The sequence below is a fragment of the Nicotiana tabacum genome, chromosome 20 (assembly GCF_000715075.1).
Source record: "Nicotiana tabacum cultivar K326 chromosome 20, ASM71507v2, whole genome shotgun sequence".
Classification (NCBI taxonomy): domain Eukaryota; kingdom Viridiplantae; phylum Streptophyta; class Magnoliopsida; order Solanales; family Solanaceae; genus Nicotiana; species Nicotiana tabacum.
Window position 1 is genome coordinate 33825069 of NC_134099.1, and position 21435 is coordinate 33846503.

The 21435-nt window shown below is 39.3% G+C and overlaps 2 protein-coding genes across 5 annotated transcripts; one reads left to right on the forward strand and one right to left on the reverse strand.

Annotated features, from left to right (window-relative positions):
* Positions 1-207: 207 nt before the first annotated feature.
* LOC107803378 (uncharacterized) lies at positions 208-6222 on the forward strand. 3 transcript variants are annotated; one of them, XR_012703731.1, is made up of 9 exons: positions 208-398; positions 907-996; positions 1336-2094; positions 2201-2749; positions 2841-2905; positions 3420-3501; positions 3610-3684; positions 4480-4576; positions 5676-6222. XR_012703731.1 is itself a non-coding variant. In XM_016627079.2 (8 exons), the coding sequence occupies exons 3-8, from the start codon at positions 1639-1641 to the stop codon at positions 5718-5720; spliced, it is 1287 nt and encodes a 428-aa protein (XP_016482565.2). In that variant the 5' UTR covers positions 208-398; positions 907-996; positions 1336-1638; the 3' UTR covers positions 5721-6222. The 3 variants fall into 3 exon arrangements, 2 of the variants coding, with proteins under 2 accessions (XP_016482565.2, XP_016482564.2); XM_016627079.2 differs by lacking the exon at positions 3420-3501; XM_016627078.2 differs by lacking the exons at positions 208-398; positions 3420-3501 and adding an exon at positions 491-650.
* A 777-nt stretch (positions 6223-6999) lies between these two features.
* LOC107803380 (uncharacterized) lies at positions 7000-12485 on the reverse strand. Of its 2 annotated transcripts, XM_075240545.1 has the most exons (3): positions 12320-12463; positions 10546-10673; positions 7000-8938 (listed from the first exon to the last, which is right to left on the reverse strand). In XM_075240545.1, the coding sequence occupies exon 3, from the start codon at positions 8935-8937 to the stop codon at positions 7387-7389; it is 1551 nt and encodes a 516-aa protein (XP_075096646.1). In that variant the 5' UTR covers position 8938; positions 10546-10673; positions 12320-12463; the 3' UTR covers positions 7000-7386. The 2 variants fall into 2 exon arrangements, with proteins under 2 accessions (XP_075096646.1, XP_016482568.2); XM_016627082.2 differs by lacking the exon at positions 10546-10673 and having other exon boundaries at positions 12320-12485.
* Positions 12486-21435: the final 8950 nt, after the last annotated feature.

Consider the following 21435-nt stretch of genomic DNA (forward strand, 5'->3'; position numbering starts at 1 on the left):
AGTAATAAACCCTAAAATCTATCTAAATATAGACATTCACCATAAATAAAATTTTATTTATAACACAACAACAATAATAATATACACAGTATTATCCTACATGGGGTCCGGGACAGTGCGTGCTTCTCCAACAAATAACTTATCTAAAAGATTGTCCAAACGAGTCATGTAGTGTACTAAATAGGAAGGCCCCACGTGTCCTAAGGCGCCTCCATTGCCCTTTGAAGATTCATACCATCATCACATCACGCTTTCTTCACTCTCTTCTGTACTTTCTCGCTGTTTCTTCTTTCAGTGGGCCTCTTTTACTTCTCTCTATCTTCTTCCTCATGCCCAATCTGATCATTATCTTCTTTACCCGTCTCTTTCCATGCCCTTTGAATTTAATTGTATTTTAGGTAAGACCCCTTTTTAAATTTTTCATAATTATTTTCAACTTTATTGTTAGATTTGTCATTATGTTATTATCACAAATCTTTTCAAGATTTTCAACACCAACCTAATAATGTATTTGGTACTATAATGTGTCAATCTTTTTCTTACTTTTGGTCATTTTTCTTATCAAAGATTGCAACTTTACAACTTTTGTTTGTGTCTCCAGAAAGAGGGGCTTGCAGTAAAAAGATGATACACGACTTTTTGTACTTATCGTGAGAATTATATGCAACTTTAGTGTTTTTGTTTCATTTTCATAATATGTCAATCTTGTGATGATTAAAGCTTTGATCTTTAGCAGTTTCCAATAGATCCATAAACTGACAAAAAAAATTCTCTTTTTTTCCCTTAAAAAAATAACTGTAAAAAAACAGTATGGATAATGCATAAGTAACAGTAGAAAACACAGCACATGGACTTGTAACTTCATATTTCTTACCTCAATTTCTTCAATTTGCTTATTTTTCACAGGCCATGATATGTGTATTGTGCGAAATCTTGTGGTAGCTTTGTAGATTGATGGGTGAATCCATTGTGCAAACTCCTGCTGTCAAGCACAAGGTACAATATTTCTGTTCTTTGATCAGTTAAAAGTAGCCTATTTTTGGAATTTTTTTTCAAATAATGTTTCTTTGAGTATGCTATATTTGTTGATAATTATTGATTCAATGATCTTGTTGTTGTTAATGCTTGTTCTACTGCTCTATTTGCATCTTGCCTTGAGTCGAGGGCAGGGGTAAGCCTCCCCAAACCCCACTTGTGGGATTATACTGGGTTTTTGCTGTTGTTGTTTATTGATTCAATGATCCTCTTAGATCTTATTTTAAGCCTTAGTGAGTTGTCATTGTGATTCTTGTTTGAGTTTATTGATGAAGTATAGATTTGTGTTTTAATGAGCAGATGGGTGAGTCAGTTGTATCTGGTCCTAGACTTGAAGTATCAGTTTCATTTGGAAGGTTTGAGAATGATGCACTTTCTTGGGAGAAATGGTCATCTTTCTCCCCTAACAAGTATCTTGAAGAAGTTGAGAAGTGTTCGACACCTGGATCAGTAGCTTAGAAGAAGGCATATTTCGAAGCACATTACAAGAAGATTGCTGCTAAGAAGTTGGAGCAATTAGAGGAGGAAACACAACAAGTAGAAAAGGAAACGGAACCTCATGTTTCTGATGGTGATTTCAGTTCATCCAATGGTGAGCAGAAAATGTTGGTGAAAGATTTGAAGACTAGTGATGAAGTTGATGAGCCAAAGGCAGATACTACTGTTGATTTGGAATGTGATAACTTATTACTTACCAATGCTAAGGAACTAACTATATCGGGAATTGATGAGTCAAAAGAAGATATTTCTGTTGATAAAGAGTGTGTTAGCTCATTGGTTACTGAAGTTAAGGAAGGAACTGTATCGGGAGTCGATGAATCGAAGGAGGATATTACCATTGATGTGGAATGTGATAGCTCATTGGTTACTAAACCTAAGGAAGAAACTATTTTGGGAACATGTGATCAAGAAGAAGTTCGTAAGGTTGAAGAATGGAATCCTGAAAAAGAATGTCAAGATAGTGTAGTAGAGATTCCACAAGCGGATTCTGAAGCACGAAAATCCTCGTTTAAGAAAAGCAAAACCCCTAAGGCAAATGTAAAGATTGCACCTCGAAAGGTGATATGTTGGAACTTTTCTGGCTATTGGTACTTCAAGTGATTGATCCTAGTTCCTATTATATCTCTTTCCTGTTATTTATGAAGTGTTTCTTCTTTATGTTCAGGTACACACTGTGGAGGATCGGGTATCCGCTGGAACAAAGAAGAAACTGACATCACCTGTGACAAAATCCGCAAGAATTTTCATTCCAACATCTACGCAAGCATCAACTTCTAAGGTCATTACTCCATCTCAACCATCAGTGAAGAAAGTGAGTGGAACGTCAACTCAAAGAAGTAATAATACTCCTTTGGCACAACGAAAGAAAGTTGTTCCTGGGTCATTTGCGTCGTCACCTTCTCAATCGTCAAACAAAAAGTTGAATGGTGCAACGCCTTCTCAATCCTCGAACAAAAAGTTGAACGGTGCAACAATGCAAAGGAGTAAAAATTCTCCTGTACTAGAGAGCAAGAGAGCAGCTCCGACATCATTACACATGTCTCTGAGTTTGAGTTCCGCAAATTCTACAGCTTCTAATACTACAATGAGAAAATCTTTAATCATGGAGAAGATGGGGGACAAGGATATTGTAAAGCGAGCATTTAGGGCTTTCCAGAACAGTTTTAGCCAAGGAAGATCTACCGGAGATATGACATATGGTGGACAAGACCAGGTTCAACATTCAAACATATTTTTTTTTTCCATGTAGAATGCCTTAATGTTTCACCAAGTATTTAGCTGTTGGTTTCCATTTGTTTGGTTAGGCGTTGTCAAAGGAATCCGAGCAGAAAATTTCAACTTCTCTGACTCATCAGAAGGAGAGTGAAAGGTAATTCAATTGCTTCTTTGACTAGCTTGTATAGGTAACACATACTGGTTTCTTTTGACTGCCTACCTACAAATTGTTTAGCATAATTATTCTATGTATATGAGTCTTGTGCAAATTAACTGAGTGGCCTCAAAAATTTTCTTTAGGCAAATTGACATATGTATCAGGCTCCAATCTTATCTTAAAAGGGCTTTGCACTTCTTTTCTGGAGGGATCCTGGGGGAGGGACGCATTTATACCACAATTGGGGTTTCCTGTGCCAAACGAATGACACGGCACACTCCTTACCATAAAATGAACGATGAAGAAGACCTGATTTTGTTGGCCACGAGACTGAAGATTTTGTTTCTGTACAAGTTTCATATTCAGTGATTGACTAGATTAGCTGACTTGCTACAGAAGTGATGTAGGAGGAAATGTGTTAGTGTTTGCATTGCATATATATTTTGTTCTTTCCTTCATCTGTGCTTTTCTTCACTAAAACTCGCAATGTAATTGTGTTTTGCGCTTAAAGCCCCAGCTGGCACTTCTTGGTTTTTACTCGCCTCTGATAACACTGCATGACAGCATCTCCATTTGGAAAAATTTAGCTGGAGGCAAGAATTCTATGAATTTCATTTTATTCTATTATTTCGGCAGATGTTGCCAGTCAATTAGGGAAACTAGATCTCATACATGCAAGTAACTATGTTACCCAATGACAGATTAAGGAAGATGCCGAATAAGGAAATCACTCTAAAAGGCCAATCGGGGGCTCGTTCGGCTTATTTGTCATCAGGGTAAGATCTCAGAGATTGTTTCGGGATCCTTCCCATTATAGTCAATGCTTTCTGTTATTTCTTGAATTTTAAAGGGAGCTGCCGGATTTTTTTCCTCCTTATATTATTGCAACAGTGGATTGTTGAATTTTCTTTCTTTTTCCTTTTTAACCATTTGAAACATTCATCAGTACTGCCCCCTGCCCCTTAGGGGAGGGATTATGCTGTCTGAAATTCAAGCCGTCCATTGAACCATACTCAATGAGGGGTCACTGGGACCTTCTTTATCTTATTTATTCTTAAAATCTTACATCTACTCCTATCCATCCCCTCCCCCTAAACAAACAGAGAGTAGTTCAAATAAGGTTGTAGATGGAGTCATCATTCTGTTTAGAGGGATCTACCTTCTCGACCAAATTTTCATGTAGGTTGTTTCCTTCCTTGCATCTCTTTAGCTTATTATTGTGTATTACATTTTCCCTTCTAAAATGGTCCTGGGGCGGTATTGTGAAATTGCTAAGGTGACTGCAGGAGTAAGTCTGTAGGGAAGAATTTTCATCAGTTATTATTCTGTGGTACTTGTGAATTGAAAGTTGTTGAATGAGAACTTCATTTAGCACTCCCCTTTGGATCCTGCTCTACAAACCCTTCAATTAATAAATCTTGGTAACTCTCCCAGTAACTTTCCAAACACACTTCTGTAAAACTTCTAGCCCTAGGTTGAGAGAATTAAACATATACATTCGCATAGTTACTATGCCTCAATTACGTTCAATCCCACTAATCAGTTTTAAAGTTGCAATACATTTGGAGCAGGGCACCTAAAGATGGTGGCATGGTGAAGAAAAAGGTGAATTCTATCAGAGCGTCTACGGGCTCGAGAACTGATAGATCAGCTGATAAATGGAAAGAGGTATTACAAAATCTGGCCCCCATGTTTTTAGTTCTAATTTCTCTAATCTAATATAGTTGACCTACTTTCCACTTTTATCTCTTGTCTCGGTTTTGCTTTACCTTTTCCCTTAAAACAGAAAGTTCTGCGTCGCAAGTACTCGAAGAGATATGCAGCAGCCTTCCTTCATATTGTTGAATAAATTTAGCATTGACGTGATTTCTCTGGAACAAACTATTCATTTATGAGTTACTCCTCTATTTCCATTTTATGTAGTATACTTTCCTTTTTAGTCTGACCCAAAAAAGAATGGCACATTTATAATTTAAAAGCAATTTAACTTTAACTTCCTTTATTACCTTTAATGAGATGATGTATAGCCACACAAATATTTGTGGCTTCTTTTAGACCACAAATTTTTCAAAAGTCTTTCTTTCTTAAACTCTGTGCAGTCAAATACCTTCACATAAAATGGGACAGAGAGAGTATCTTTTACTTTCAGTATTAGAATATGTCAAATCATCTTTCTTATGGTTTCCACCAGTGAAACCTTTCCTATATCTTGACTAGTCAATTGGAATTACTTAATTGTGATAAAGGAAAGCCTATACTGAAATATAAACAAAGTTACAAACAAATGAAAAAGAAAGTATATACTGAATTATCTGGTTTACGGAAACAGCCTCTCTACCCTTCGGGTAGAAGTAAGGTCTGCGTACACATTACCCTCCCCAGACCCCACTTGTGGGATTTTACTGGGTCGTCGTCGTTGTTGTTGTTGTTGTTGTTGTTGTTGTTGTTGTTGTTGTTGTTGTATTTGCATTGAAATGATTAAAAATCCGGTTTTCATATCAATTTTGGTCTTTCAAAATATGACATGCAAACCGCTAAAGTACTTAAAAGTTTGAAAGAAATCTGCAAGCTAGTAAAAGCATTTGTGTTGTCCAAATGACATCAGTTAGCCAACTAGAACTGTTTAGCAAATCTCACCTCCAATGCTATTTGTTTTAAGAAACAAAACCTGCATGAATCTCCCAGCCAACAGTTTGTGTTGGAGAGTGCTTAACCTTCACTATTCGAATTTATAATTATTAATTTCATTGAGCGTTCTGATATGCAGGAGGTTACCAAAGCGAAGATCAAACGACCTGGGTCAAATAGGTGAAATATGAAAGTACACATATCCAAATGGGTGAAAACATGAATTTCGGTATTACCATGATGGTATTTTGTTGAGGAAATGGACCACTGAACGAGTCATGCAGGCAAGATTTCGGGAACTGCTTTTCAAGAACTTCTTATGCAAGAAGAGCCAGTCATCTCTTGAAACTGCTGGCTCAGTCGCCTATTCTTGTATCGATCTGGTGTATTAACACTATGCTGAACTCTTGACAATATCCTCTTGTTCTCTTTGGCAGTTAAAGTCACCATCTAGTGACTAGGTCATTTAGGTTTTATTTTCTTATATTATATAGCATTAGATCTGGCCTTTGTGTAAAAATGTATAAGCAGGAAGTGATCTCTATGATTGAAGGTTCCATTGTAGTATCAAAGTTATTGTATGATAGGGTAAAATCTGGTCCATGTCCAAAGTTGATTTTATATGGTATCAAAGTAGTGTAAACATTTGGATTCAATGCTTTGTTTCATGTGAGCTAGCTTGAAAATATAGCAACTCTTTTTCATGTGGGTTTACGCGAGGGGTGGAGCAACAGTTTTACTTGCGGGTTCTCTAGGTTTAGCTCGGTATTTGTGTTAAAAATTTATTTAATGTGTATAAATAATTTATCCAAAATTTAGTAACTTGTCTTTTCCAGAATTCAAAATTCATGACATGGATGAGATTCCTTTTTAGGCTACCGAATGTAAATAGTTTCTGGCGTGGGTCAAAAGTGATAATACTCATTTTATTTTTAGTTGAACTTTTTTTTAAAGTAGATTCAAATCTAATAGGTAACGCAAAACTGAGTGCCACATGAAAATTTTACCAAGAAAGAAGTCTCATCTGCCCAACAATATTTAATACATAGAAACAATCTTTAAAAGAAATCAGCGAAAACTTCTAAAGAGATCTCCTAAATGAAGAAAAGACCACAAAGGCACATTAGCAGTAGTAATTTGGCCAAAAAGAACATCTCTTTCCATTTACAAAACAAAAAGATGTATCTTAGTGCGCAAGCACCCACAATCATGCTAGATCCAAAAAAGGGACCACACTCCGTGATGTAAACAGTTTATCTTTAACTCATAAGATATAGATAATTTTACTCTCTTCTTCCATAGAGAAAATAATGGTGGAAAATAGCAACTTTACACAGCTTTCTTATATGAGAACGTTTCTCGGTCTCAATACACAGTAATTCTAGCTTCAATAAAGCAGACGAGAGAAGCCAAAGAATCCACAATTAACTTGTAGTGCTACGTTTCTTACATCTTTTCTTCCCTGACTTCAAATAACTTGAATTTCGATACTATGAATAGCTGTATGTAACTTGGAAGTTAAGGACAACAAAGATCATAGCATAAATAATACTACTAACATTGGTCTCGAAAAAAAATAGAAAAAACGCCAAAATAATATCTACATCTAAAGCAAGGGAAGGAGAAAGCATGTGCCAGAAACATATTCTGTCAAACTACAAATATTAAGAAGGAAACATAATAAACCTAAGAAACTGAAACTGACCAGACTTCCTTTGTACATCAGTTAAATCTAGAGTACCGTGCCAGAATAACTACGATATAAATTTTTAGAGTCCCTGGCATGAAGACCAATAGCATCTCTCAGTTGTCCAGGTTTGGAGAACAATACATGGCGCTCTACACTTAGCCTATGCTAAAACGGCCTGATCATCCCTTCCTGGGTTTCTTTCTTCAGATGGAATCAATTCATTGTTCCGTAATGGTTCAGACGGAAGCAATTCATTGTTCTGTTCTGGTTCAGATGGAAGCAATGCATTGTTCTGTTCTAGTTCAGATGGAAGCAATGCATTGTTCTGTTCTGGTATAGACACAAGCAATTCATTGTTCTGTTCTGGTTCAGACATCAGCAAGTCATTCTCCTGTTCTAGTTCAGACGGAAGCAACTCAATTTTCTGTTCTGGTTCAGACATAAGCAATTCACTGTTCTGTTCTGGTTCAGACGGAAGCAATTCATTGTTGCGTTCTGGTTCAGACATAAGCAAGTCGTTGTTCTGTTCCGGTTCAGACGGAAGCAAGTCATTCTTCTGTTGTGGTTCAGGCATAAGCAACTCATTGTTCTGTTCTGGTTCAGAGGGAAGCAATTCCTTGTATGGTTCAGATACAAGCAATTCATTGTTCTGTTCGGATTCAGAGGGAAGCAATTCATTGTTCTGTTCTGGACTTCCTTTTGTCACACCAAAAGCTAATTGTATTGATCGCCATGCTTTGTGGTAACTAATGTTCAGCCCAAATCTCTTTCTCATTTCTTCCTTCACAAAATTTGGTGTCATCTCTGTTTCATATTCAGGTAGAAGCTCACGGATATAATCGGATATGACCCTGGATGTTGCGTGCCGTTGTTGGTCAGGCTGAAGCACATCAGCAGAGCAACTATGGTCTTCTACATACTTCGAAATCTTGAATAATGCAGAATCACGGACCCGTGAAGCATGCAAATACCAACTGCAATTGTCATCATAACACTTCAGATAATACCTTTTTTTGGTCGATCTGACGGTCTTGAATTTGAAGTGGTATTGAATTGCACTATTTGTGAAACATTTCTTCAAACTTTCTTTGTTCTCAAACAGCGATCCCACAGCTATTTCATCCAATGAAGCATTTCCTCCCAAAACCACTGTTGGCCAATCATTTCTTTTACTCCTCGACCTTTTTCTTTTTTTTATTACTTTTCTGGGTAGGGACCTTTTTCTTAGTTTCATACCATGCGTTGATTGTGCCGTGTCCACAGATTTTTCTTTTGTTTCCAGAGATTCAAACTCCGTTATTGGCTCAACCGGTATCAATGCCTCATCTCTGTCAATCTGCATTTCCTCGTGTTGTACAATATTGACTTCTTCGGTTTTTGAATACCTTGCTGACAAAGAGTTCCTTTCCGCCATATCAACAATGAAACGGGAAGTTTTGAAATTTGGATCATTTTTCAGCAAGTAGATGCAAGTAGTAACTTCCTCGTCGTTTGTCACTAGCATCCCTATGCTTGTTTCTAGATTCGTGTCAAACCAAATAGTTGGTTGAACCTCACCCCTTTTCAGTTTTAGGACCTGAAAAATCTTTTCGACAAGATCTTCAAACGTTATTCCATCATTCACAAGAATTAATTTGATCTCATGATACAAATACTTGTTATCTGTAGTCCATTTTCCATTGTAAGCAATATAGATGCAAACCCTATCCATCCTGCATCAATTGAAACAAAGGCATTAGGCATACATCTAAAGAATATGAATTATCGGTGGCAAATTTGGCCGAGTGGGAACAAATTATCAATGCAGACATTCAAATCAGTATTATCTTTAGACCAGTGGTATAAACGTAGAAAAACAAAAAAAATAAAGGCAGATATTCATATCAACAGGAACATAAATGCTCTGTGATCTTTGCAGTTTGCACGCCTTCAATGTTTATTGAAAGATAATAGAGAACATAGTGTGAGACAAAGAAGTGAAGAAAGTAAGAAAGGCAGACAATTTATCCTAGTGGGCTAAAGTTTCTGGAAAAAAAATTACGAAAGCGTATATTGAAATCGGCAGTAACATTAGGTAGGATCTTTTTATTGATGAGAAAAAATTGTCAGGCATTAATTTTGTCGCAAGAGCATTGCAATGGATTCTTACTTCAGGTCCTGAGTTGACCTTTTGGGTCTGTGCCTCACTGTTTACTTCAGATCATCAGCTACAAAGGCCTATCTCAATTATGATTTAAAGACGTGGACATGATGAACTTGCTGGTCTTATTTTCAACAAATTTTGTGCTTGAGGCATTTTTGCTGTTCTGCCTAACAAGTTGTAACACATTTAGATGTGGTTCACTAATTAGTACTCTAGAAAGAAAATAGAAATGATTCTTAAGTAGTCCCAACTTAGTTAAAATTGTTTTGTGATAACAACCCGGCCAGTCGTTTTGTGTATTTGAGCCCCGATCCCCTATTTGATGTTTTCCGCCTGTGTGTTTGTGGTTTTATGACTTGCGGGGTGGTTGGTTTGGCTTCAGGAAGGTTTGAAAGTGAATCGAACACTTAGTCTCATTTTGGAAGCTTAAATTGTAAGAGTTGACCAAGGTTTGACTTTTGAGTAGATGACCTCGGATTGGTATTTTGATTAGCCCAATAGGTTCGTATGGTGATTTTGGACTTAGGCATGTGTTTCGAATTGGATTTGGAGGTTCCTAGGGTGATTCAGCTCTATTTGCCGAAAGTTGGTAATTTATAGGTTTGGGAGTTCATAGGTTTGACCGGGGGTTGACTTCAATGATATCGGAATCGGATTGTTATTTTGGAACATGGTATAGGTTTGTTATGTTATTTGGATCTTGTGTGCAAAATTTGGTTGGAATCTGGATTGGTTAGGCTTGAATTGGACGCTTGGTTGCAAGTTGGAAGTTCATGAACTTAAGAAACGGATTTTTTTTGCAAATTCTTAAGTTGTTATTTTAATGGCACCAAAACAACAACATACCCAGTAAAATCCCACTAGTGAGGTCTGGGGAGAGTAGAGTGTATGCAGACCTTACCCCTACCCCGATAAAGAGTAGAGAGGCTGTTTCCGAGAGACTCTCGGCTCAACAGGAAGCACAATAATATCAGAAAAGAAATAAGGGAAAAGGCAGGTAACAACAAAAGATGCCAAAAGAAAGATAATAACAACAAAGAAGTGAAAGGACAATAACACAAAACTATGCAAAACAACAAGGTGAACACAACATAGACCGCTAACAAACCTACACGAAACTCTATCAGACTACCCGGTACAAAGAGGGAAGAACTCTCGACTACCCCCTTAACCTACCATCCTAATGCTCGACCTCCACATGATCCTATCAAGAGCCATGTCCTCGGAAATCTGAAGTCGCGTCATGTCCTTCCTGATCACCTCGCCCCAATACTTCTTAGGCCGCTCTCTGCCTCTTCTCGTACCTGTCAAAGTCAACCGCTCACACCTCCTAACCGATGCATCTATGCTAATATTTAATGGCACCAAAAGAATATATCTAATATTTATTTTAGTATTTTTTTTTAAGTTCCGCTTTACTCAGGGTTGGCTCAAGGATATGCGGGGCCTAAAGCCAAAGTTTAATATGAGGCCTAAATATTTAAAAGAAAGTTATACTAATATATATGGTTTCATTTGAAGTCTATTCTTCTAGCTTTTTGAAATACAAAGTTTTTAATAATCTTTTTTATAATCGATTTTCTCTAATTATTCTTATCCAATTAATAATATAACCAACTCATTTAATCTTTCTTGAGATATTGTTAATCGATAAGATTTTATAGAGCAATAAAAAAATAGAACTATTGAATGCTTAAAAGTATTGTTGAACGGTGGAGCTAATGAAATCTTGAAGAAAGAAAGTGAGTAATGAAATCTTGGACAAAGAAGGTGAGCAAGAATATTAAAAGAAAGACAAAAAATATGTAGGGTTTCTGAAATATGAAGAGATTGGGGAAAAGAAAGATTGACTTAGACATATCAAAGAAGGGAGAGTAAATTTTTTATACATTATCTAATGAAGGAGTCAACCTAAAACGTTGAAAAAATTATTCATCTACCCACTTTTAAATATGTCAAATTATTACTTTACTTACATATCTAAAGAGCTCTATTTCCTTTTATATTTAAAAAACTCTACTTTTATATTAAAAGTACTAAATATTATTTTTTAAAATACCTATAATCCTATTATTTTTAAAAATGGGGACCCCCAAATTTGGGGGCCTAAAGCACAAGCTTTACCCCTCGTCACGTTAGGCTCTAGCTTCACTTCAAAAAAGTGAGCGCTTCGCTTCTCGCTTTAAGTGAAAAGGGGCTTGTCGCTTTTACTCGCTTCATGCTCTTCACAACACTGGTTGATAAACTATGTACAATTTATTTTCTAATAACTGATTATCATGACTTAAGAAAAAGGCTAAAAATTGCTCCTACTACACAAGAAGATATAATTGAGCACCTGTTTTCACACAGAGTGCATTTATAATGACGAGTTTAAAGCAACTTATTCATTCTCCTTTAGCTGTTCATCTGTTTTAACAGGGTCAACAGCTATTTGCATAGGATATACTAATTCAATTCAGAAGGCGCAAATATTAAGACACATGCTTGAAAAGACACGTTACATATTGTCTAGATAAATTAAGCATGACAAATTTCTTATAAATTTTTTAAACAAAGTCTAAAATTACAACTTCCAAATCTTTTAGTTATGGCATTAGCTTTTATACTTCTTAATCTTAACAAACCAAACACAATAAGGGCTCGTGTGGTTCAAAGGCATAAGGATCAGTAACGCAAAGATTAAGATTATCGGAAAATTAAGGAAAATCCCTAGAATAAGAAAGAGGATGCCTGCAACTATTTAAATAAACCAAAACCCTAATTTCCTAGTCTTCACGCAAAAAAATCAATGCATAAATAAATTCTTTCAAACACAAACAAGAAGAAGCAGAGAAATCTCTGATAGATGAGAGAACAAGATGAATCAAATATAAAAAATACGAAGGTGCGCGGGGAAAATTCCGAAAGAAAATAAGAAGAAGAAGAAGAAGAAGAAAGGAATACTTACCGGTAACAAAGTATTCAAAGCTGAGAGGAACAAAAGCAAGGGTTAGATGAGAGGAGCAGCGGCTGATTAGCAGAAGAAAATTTGGGGAAACGGCGAGAGACAGAGAAAGAGGCTCTGAAATTTTCTAGGGCACTCTTGTATTTTGAGTCAATTGCGGCTACACCCTTGTATTTTAAAATCGCACAGTTATACCCTTTTACTTTTAAATTTTAAAAAAATATCTATATCTATAATTTAAGGGTGGCAAGTGGGTCGGTTAGGCCCTGCTCAGGCCCACGAGCCCACATGGGTAGTGGGCCTAAAATGACCTACCCGTTTAAGCCCGGGACCGAGGGGTTTGAGGCCCATGTGGACCGGTTCACACGCGAAGCCCATTAGGACCGGGACTGTTTGGGCCCGGGACCGGCTCCTAAGTGGGTTGATTCAACCGGTCTCAAACGGTCCTAAACGGGCCCAACGACTATAATTTTTAAAAAAATTCTTCTAAAAATCTGACAGTTGGCTATTGAAAAAATAGCCGTTATGAGTGCCAAAATGGTCCTTGGCTATTTATAAAATAGCCATTTAAACCCCTCCCCCCCCCCCAACTTTATTTTAACCCCAAACTTTTTATAATTATATTTTTTTTCCTATTTTCAACTATAAATATCTCCTCATTCTTTCATTTTTCTTCACCATCTCTCTCAATCTCTCTCTAATATTCTTCTAAAATTGGTTACTTTGTTGTTGCAACTTGTGTGAAAAATTGTGAAGTTGGTGAATTGAAGTACCCAAGTCTTCAAATCTTCAACAATAATTAATTTCAACAAGTTGTTCGTCAATCCGGTAAACTCGTTCCAACTCTTTAGTTTTAATATTATATTTTTGTTTGTTTTATTAATCACTTTGTATAATTATAATTAAGATGGCATATTCCTTAAAAAAATATTTAGTAAAAATAAGGGAAAATCCAAGAGCGGTGAATCTAGTGGTCAATCTATTCCTCCTCTAATTCCCCGACCTCCCCTACTCAAACCCCTTACCCGCCCTCCACCTACTCATATTCTTGATAGAGATAATATTTTATTACAATTTACGGATAGTCAATATGTGCATAATGTTGGTGGTGGTGAATGCGTAGACGATGAATATATGAACAACCTTTATGGTAATCCAACTATAAATGAAGAAGATGAGCGGGAAATAGATTTAGATGAAATGCAATTGGATGATGATACACCCCCAAGTCATGTTGCTCAAGTTAACCCAACTAATCCAAATGATGCTCTGGATGACCTGTGATGACCTTTTTCTATGATCTGAGGCCTTAAATACCTCTTTTTGTCTCACCTCGATTTGCAAGGGCGCATTTTCGGAAAGCTTTTATGTGAAAATTAAGTGAAATAAGGGAATTTGCTTTTAAAATTAAATAAAATTGACTTTGGTCAACATCCTTGGTAAACGAACCCGGACCCGTGATCTGACGGTCTCATAGGGTCCGTAGTAAAATTTGGGACTTCGGCATATGCCCGGAATCGAATTCCGAGGCACCAAGCCCGAGAAATGAATTTTTAAAGAAAATTATTTTCTAAAATATATAAGAATTTTTGGAAATGAAAGATGTTTGAAATTGATGATATCGAGCCCGTATTTAGGTTTTGGAGCCCGATCCAAGTTTGAAATAATAATTAGGTTGAATCTGTAAAATTTGGTAAAGATCGGAATTGGTTTGGTATAAAACGGACTTAAAGTTGAGAAATTGGAAATTTTGGTGTTCTTGAATAATTTCATGAATTTGGGGTTTAATTCGTAGTTGTTGATATTATTTTAAAGATTTGATTGCACGAGCAAGTCCGTATGATGTTTTTAGATTAGTGTGCATGTTTGGTTTGGAACTCCGAGGGCTCGGGTGAGTTTTGGATAGACCACGGAGTGAAATTGGACTTAGGATCAAGTACTGGTATCTGGTATTTTTGCCCAGGCCTCTGATCTCGCAATTGCGAGATCAGGCTTCGCAATTGCAAAGTTCTCAGGCTTGGTAATTGCGACATAGGCGTCGCAAATGCGAACCAAGCCTCGGCAGGCCTTGGTCGCAAATGTGACCCATTTATCGCAAATGCGAAGGGTCCCTTGCAAATGCGAAGGTGACCGGATTCCTTCAAGGTCGCAAAGGCGACATAGTCTTCGCATTTGCGAAGTCAGCAGGTTTTGAAAGGGTTCGCAATTGGTCGCAATTGTGACATCTGCAACCTGCTAAATCATAACTTAGCCGAAAATTTCCCATTTTTCAGACCCTCTCAAACCAAAAACACCTTTGGGCGATTTTTCAAAGACAACTACCCTTCCAAATCGATTGTAAGTCATTTCTAACTCATTTTCTTCAATCTTTAATATCTTTTCACATAATTTCAACTCAAAATCAAGAGTTTTCATGGGGGAAATTGGGTGTTTTGGGTAGAACTTAGGTTTTTCAAATTTTGGGGATTTGGACCTTGATTTGAGGTTCGATTTCAAAACAAATTATATATTTGGATTCGTAGGTGAATGGGTAATCGGGTTTTGGTTTGAATCTCGGGTTTTGACCATGTGGGCCAGGGGTTAATTTTGACTTTTTGGAAAAAACTTTAGAAAACCTATTTTCATGCATTAGAATTGATTCATTTAGCATTTATTGATATCGTTAAGTAAATTGTGCTAGACACAAGCAAATTGGTGGTGGAAACAAGAGGTAAAGCGGTAGTTGAGGCTTGAATTGTGTTCGTGACATCGAGGTAAGTGTTTGGTCTAACCTTAGCTTGAGGGATTAAGAGTCGGGTCTTATTTGCTATGTGTTAATTGTTGGGTACAACGTATAGGCATGGTGACGAGTATCTATACGTTGGTATCAAGCATGCCCGTGAGTCTTATACTATGACTAATGTGACTCTGTTTCGTATTGTTCATGCTTTATATGATGATTTCTATTATTGAACAAGATGTGTGGAAGTATTGTTGGTAATTGATCATTGTAGAGCGTTGGCTCAAGTTGAGAAATGAGTTGTGAAGAAATTGAGGAAAAGAGAAGAGGTTTATAATATTGTCTCCTTTGCCGGGATGTTATTATTTTTGATATTATCTCCCTTGCCGGGACGTTATTATTCATGATATTGTTTCTCTTGCCGGGATATTGTTGTTATGCTATTGTTCCCTTGCTGGGATTTTATTGAAATATTATTGATTCCCTTGCCCAAATTGCTTTGTGATTATTGCTTGGGGTGAGGAAGAGTGTAAAACACGAAGGGTGATGCCGTGTATGATTTTTGAGAGTGTTAATGCACAAAGGGTGATGTCGTGTCGATATTGTGAGGTAAAAGCATGAAAGGTGATGCCGTGCCGCACGATGTACAATTCCGTGCCATGATATAAGTGATAATGCACGAAGGATCATTCTGTGCCATGATTATGTGAGGTAAAAGCACGAAGGGTGATACCGTGCTGATTTTATTGATTTTATGGTGATGACGAAAGTAAAAGCACGAAGGGTGATGTCGTGCACTTGTTTTTTATTTCTGATTCTTATTAATAATTGAACTTTGATGTTCCTTATATTTATCTGATGTTCTTCTGTTATTACTTGATGACCCCCACAACATGTTTCCCATCCTATCCTTAACTGTACATTTCTGCCTTTATTTTCCGATGTATATGATTTAACTGCACAGGTTTATTTGGTAGTCATGTCCTAGCCTCGTCACTACTTCGCCGAGGTTAGGCTAGGCACTTGCAAGCACATGGGGTCGGTTGTGTTGATACTACACTCTGCACTGTGTGCAGATCCTGGTGCTGCAGCTTTTGGACCGCAATGAGGTGGCTGCCTTCAGTCCATTCAGGTGACCCGAGGTAGTCCTGTAGGCATCCGCAGGCCTTGGCATCTCTTTCTATCATTTCCTTCTGTTTTTACTTATTCAGAGATAGATTCGTGTATTTCTATTCAGACTTTATTTGTAGTATTCATAGATGGTCCGTGACATTGTGACACCAAAATCTGGGTAGAGTTGTACTTAGACTTCCGCAGTTTGTATTAATCTAAATTATCCAATTTCATTTTCCGCATTGTTTTTGTTATCACTATTTCTGCTGCTTTTGTTGTGTTGTTTTGGAATTGCTAAGGGATTAAAAATGAAAATGGTTAAATAATTGGACTAATTGGCTTGCCTAGCTTTCACCAGTAGGTGCCAATACGACTCCCGAGGGTGGAAAATCTGGGTCGTGACAAGTTGGTATCAAAGCTTTAGGTTACTTAGGTCTCACAATTCACGGACAAGCTTAGTAGAGTTTGAGGGATCCATACGGAGACGTTTGTATTTATCCCTAGAGGCTACAAAGTTAGGAAAAACTTCACATCTATTCTTTTCTGTCGTGCTATTTGGTTTCTCAATGCTAATTGAATTTCTACTCTGTTCTTTCGCAAATGGAGAGAACACGCGCTTCCTCATCCACTGATCAGCAGCCCAAGCCCCTAGCAGTGCTCCCATGAGGGGCAGTGGCCGAGGCCAAGGCCGTGCTAGAGGCCAAGGTAGGGGCAAAGCTCAGCCCAGAGCAGCTGCACCAGCGGCGGAGCCTCAGGTTGAGTTTGATGATTAGGTTCCGACCCAGGCAGTTCCGGTGGGCCCATCTCAGGTCCTAGAGGGGTTCATTGCTACCCCAGTACTCCAGGATACTCTGGTCCGTGTAGTGGGACTTATGGAAAGTGTCACCCAAGCAGGCTTACTTCCAGTAGCACCAGCCGTCTCTCAGGCTAGGGGAGGAGCACAGACTCTCGCTACCCGCACTCCGGAGCAGATGGCTCCCCAGTTCCAGACTCCAGCAGCTCAGCCAGTTTGAGCAGTTCAATCGGGTGTGGTAGCTCAGACTGGTGATTGAGCAGCTTTATCTACTGATGCCTTGTGGAGATTGGACAGGTTCACCAAGCTCTTCACTGCTATTTTCAATGGTGCATCTTTTGAGGATCCCCAAGATTATTTAGACAACTGTCATGAGGTTCTCAGGAACATGGGGATAGTGGAGACCAATGGGGTTAACTTTGCTGCTTTTCGCTTATCTGGATCCGCCAAGAGTTGGTGGAGATATTATTGTTTGGCTAGACCAGCTGGGTCACCAGCTTTGACTTGGGATCAGTTTTCTCAGCTATGTCTGGAGAAGTTTCTTCCTATCACTCAGAGGGAGAAATATCGGAGGCAGCTCGAGCATCTCCAGCAGGGTTTTATGACCGTTACTCAGTACGAGACCAGATTTATTGACTTAGCACGTCATGCTCTTCTTATACTTCCCACTGAGAGAGAGAGAGGGGAGAGGTTCATTGAGGGACTCGTTCAGTCTATTCGATTGTAGATGGATAAGGAGACGGGGGAGTGAGATTTCTTTTTAGGATGCGGCCAATGTGGCCAGGAGAGTTGAGATGGTTTTGTCACAGGAGGGTGGTCAGGGGTCTAACAAGAGACCTCGTCATTCTAGTAGGTTAAGTGGTGCCTCGTCTGGAGGTAGGGATTCTTTTGGTAGGGGCCATCTTCCCAGGCCGTTTCATTCAGCACTTTAGGCTTCTCACGGTGCTCCAGGTGGCTATGGTTCTCATATGCAGTATTTCGATCAGTTGCCCTACAGTGCACCGCCAACCCCTATCAATGCACCTCCACTACAGAGTTTTCAGTATGAGTATTTAGGCCGTCAGGGTCAGCAGTCTCAGCAGCCGAGGGCTTGTTATACTTGTGGCGATATGAGGCATATTGCTAGATTTTGCCCTCGAGCATCGATCAACTCTCAGCATCAGGGTTCCCATGCCATGGTTCAGGCACCGAGTGTTCCACAGCCCTCTCAGCCAACTAAAGGTGGAGGGAGAGGTGCTAGAGGTGGAGGTAGAGGTATTAGAGGTGGAGCTCAGGCTGCTAGATGTAGAGTCCAGCCAACATGAGGCTATCCCAAAGATGTAGTTCAGATTGGTGAGGCCTAGCTTCAATGTTATGCTCTTCCAACCAAGCCTGAGGCTGAGGCCTCCGATGCAGTTATCACAGGTACCGTTCTGGTTTGTAGTAAGGATGTTTCAGTACTATTTGATCCAAGGTCTACATACTCCTATGTGTCATCTTATTTTGCACTATATTTGATCATGCCTAGTGATTCTTTGAGTGCTCCTGTATATGTGTCTACACCGGTGGGTAATTTATTGTGGTAGATCGTGTTCATCGTTCTTGTATAGTTGTGATTGGGGGTGTAGAGACCTAAGTAGATTTGTTACTGTTGGATATGGTTGATTTTGATGTCATATTGGGAATGGTCTGGTTATCACCTTACTACGCTATCTTGGACTGTCATGCCAAGACTGTGACCTTAGCCTTGTCGGGGTTGCCTCGTTTAGAGTGGAGAGGGACTTCTGGACATTTTACTCGTAGTGTTACCTCATATATGAAGGCTCGGCGTATGGTCGAGAAGGAGTGTTTTATTATTTGGCATATGTCTGTGATTCTAGTGCTGAGGTCCCTTCTATGGATTATGTGCCTGTTGTTCGTGAGTTTCCAGAGGTTTTTTCCTTCAGATCTGCCGGGTATGCCACCCGATAGGGATATCGACTTCTGCATTGATTTGGCCCCGGGCACTCAGCCCATTTCTATTCCGCCATATCATATGGCCCCGCCAGAGTTAATAGAATTGAAGGAGCAGCTGCAAGACTTGCTTGATAAGGGCTTTATTAGACCTAGTGTCTCGCCTTGGGGTGCGCAGTGTTGTTTGTTAAGAAGAAGGACATATCGATGAGGATGTGTATAGATTACCGACAGTTGAACAAGGTTATAATAAAGAATAAGTATCCATTGCCGAGGATTGATGATTTGTTTGATCAGCTTCAGGGTGCCAAGGTATTTTCAAAGATTGACTTGAGATTTAGCTACCATCAGTTGAGGATTCGGGCATCTGATGTCCCTAAGATAGCTTTTCGCACTCGGTACGGGCATTATGAGTTCTTGGTGATGTCATTTGGGTTGACAAATGTCCCAGTAGCTTTTATGGATTTGATGAATCGAGTGTTCAAGCCTTACTTAGATTCATTCGTGATAGTCTTCATTGATGATATTTTGTTCTATTCCCGCAGCCGGGAGGAGCTTGAGCAACATCTGAGAGTGGTTCTTCAGACTTTGAGAGATAGTCAGTTGTATACTAAGTTTTCGAAGTGTGAGTTCTGGTTGAGTTCAGTTGCATTCTTGGGTCACGTAGTTTCAGCAAATGGTATTTAGGTGGATCCGAAGAAGATAGAGGCAGTCAAGAACTGGCTTAGACCCGCGTTAGCTATAGAGATCTGGAGTTTTTTGGGTTTGGCAGTCTATTACCGTCGGTTTGTGAAGTGATTTTCATCTATTGCAGCCCCGATGACCAGGTTGACCTAGAAGGGAGCCTAGTTCAGGTGGTCGGACGAGTGTGAGGCGAGCTTTCAAAAGCTCAAGACAGATTTGACTACAGCGCAAGTGTTGGTTTTGCCCACAGGTTCAAGGCCATATATAGTTTATTGTGATGCATCTCGTATTGGACTTGGTGCAGTGTTGATACAGGATGGCAAGGTCATTGCTTATACTTCACGGGAGTTGAAGATTCATGGGAATAATTATCCAGTTCATGATTTAGAGTTGGCAGACATTGTTCACGCGCTGAAGATTTGGAGGCATATCTGTATGACATGTCATGTGAGGTGTTCACGGATTACAAGAGTCTACAGTATTTGTTCAAGCAGAAGGAGCTAAATTTGAGGAAGAGAAGGTGGTTGGAGCTATTGAAAGACTATGCTATCACCATTTTATATCATCTGGGGAAGGCCAATGTGGTGGCCGATGCCTTGAGTAGGAAGTCAGCCAGTATGGGCAGTCTTGCGTATAGTCCGGTCGGTGAGAGACTGCTTGCTTTGGATGTTCAGGCTTTGACCAATCAGTTCATCAGGTTGGATGTTTCTGAGCCCAGTCGTGTGTTGGCTTGCACAGTCGCTCATTCTTCTTTATTGGAGAGTATTCGAGATCGGCATTATGATGATCCTCATTTGTGTGTCCTTAGGGACACGGTGCAGCACGGTGGTGCCAAGCAGGTTACATTAGGAGATGATGGAGTTTTGAGTCTGCAGGATCGAGTTTGTATACGTAATGTGGATGGGCTTCGAGAGTTGATTTTAGAGGAGGCCCATATCTCCCAGTACTCTATTCATCCGGGTGCCGCTAAGATGTATCAGGATTTGTGGCAGCATTATTGGTGGAGGAGGATGAAGAAGGATATTGTTGCATATGTGGCTCGATGTTTGAATTGTCAGCAGGTAAAGTATGAGCATTAGAGACCTGGTGGTTTGTTCCAGAAGATTGAGATTCCTGAATGGAAGTGGGAGCGGATCACTATGGACTTCGTTGTTGGACTCCCATAGACTCAGAGGAAGTTCAATGCAGTGTGAGTTATTGTTGATAGGCTGACCAAGTTAGCACATTTCATTCCTGTGGCAGTCTCCTATTCTTTCGAGAGGTTAGCTGAGATCTATATCCGGGAGATTGTTTGTCTTCACGGTGTGCCCGTGTCTATCATTTCGGACCGAGGTACACAGTTTACCTCACATTCCTGGAGAGCAGTTCAGCGTGAGTTGAGCACACAGATTGAGTTGAGCACAAAATTTCATCCTCAGACGGACGGGCAGTCCGAGCGCACTATTCAGATTTTGGAGGATATGCTCCGAGCTTGTGTCATTGACTTTGGAGGCTCGTGGGATCAGTTCATGCCTTTAGTGGAGTTTGCCTATAGCAACAGCTACTAGTCGAGCATCCAAATGGCTCCTTATGAGGCTTTATATGGCAGGCGGTGTCGATCGCCGGTCAGATGGTTTGAGCCGGGAGAGGCTCGGTTGTTGGGTGCGGATATAGTACAAGATGCTTTGGACAAGGTCAGGATCATTCAGGATAGACTTCGTACAGCTTATTCGAGGCAAAAGAGTTATGCTGACCGTAAGGTTCTTGATGTGGCATTCATGGTCGGCGAGCGGGTGTTGGGTGTCGCCTATGAAGGGTGTGATGAGATTTGGAAAGAAGGGCAAGCTTAGCCCTAGATTTATTGGTCCTTTTGAGATTCTTGATCGAGTGGGAGAGGTG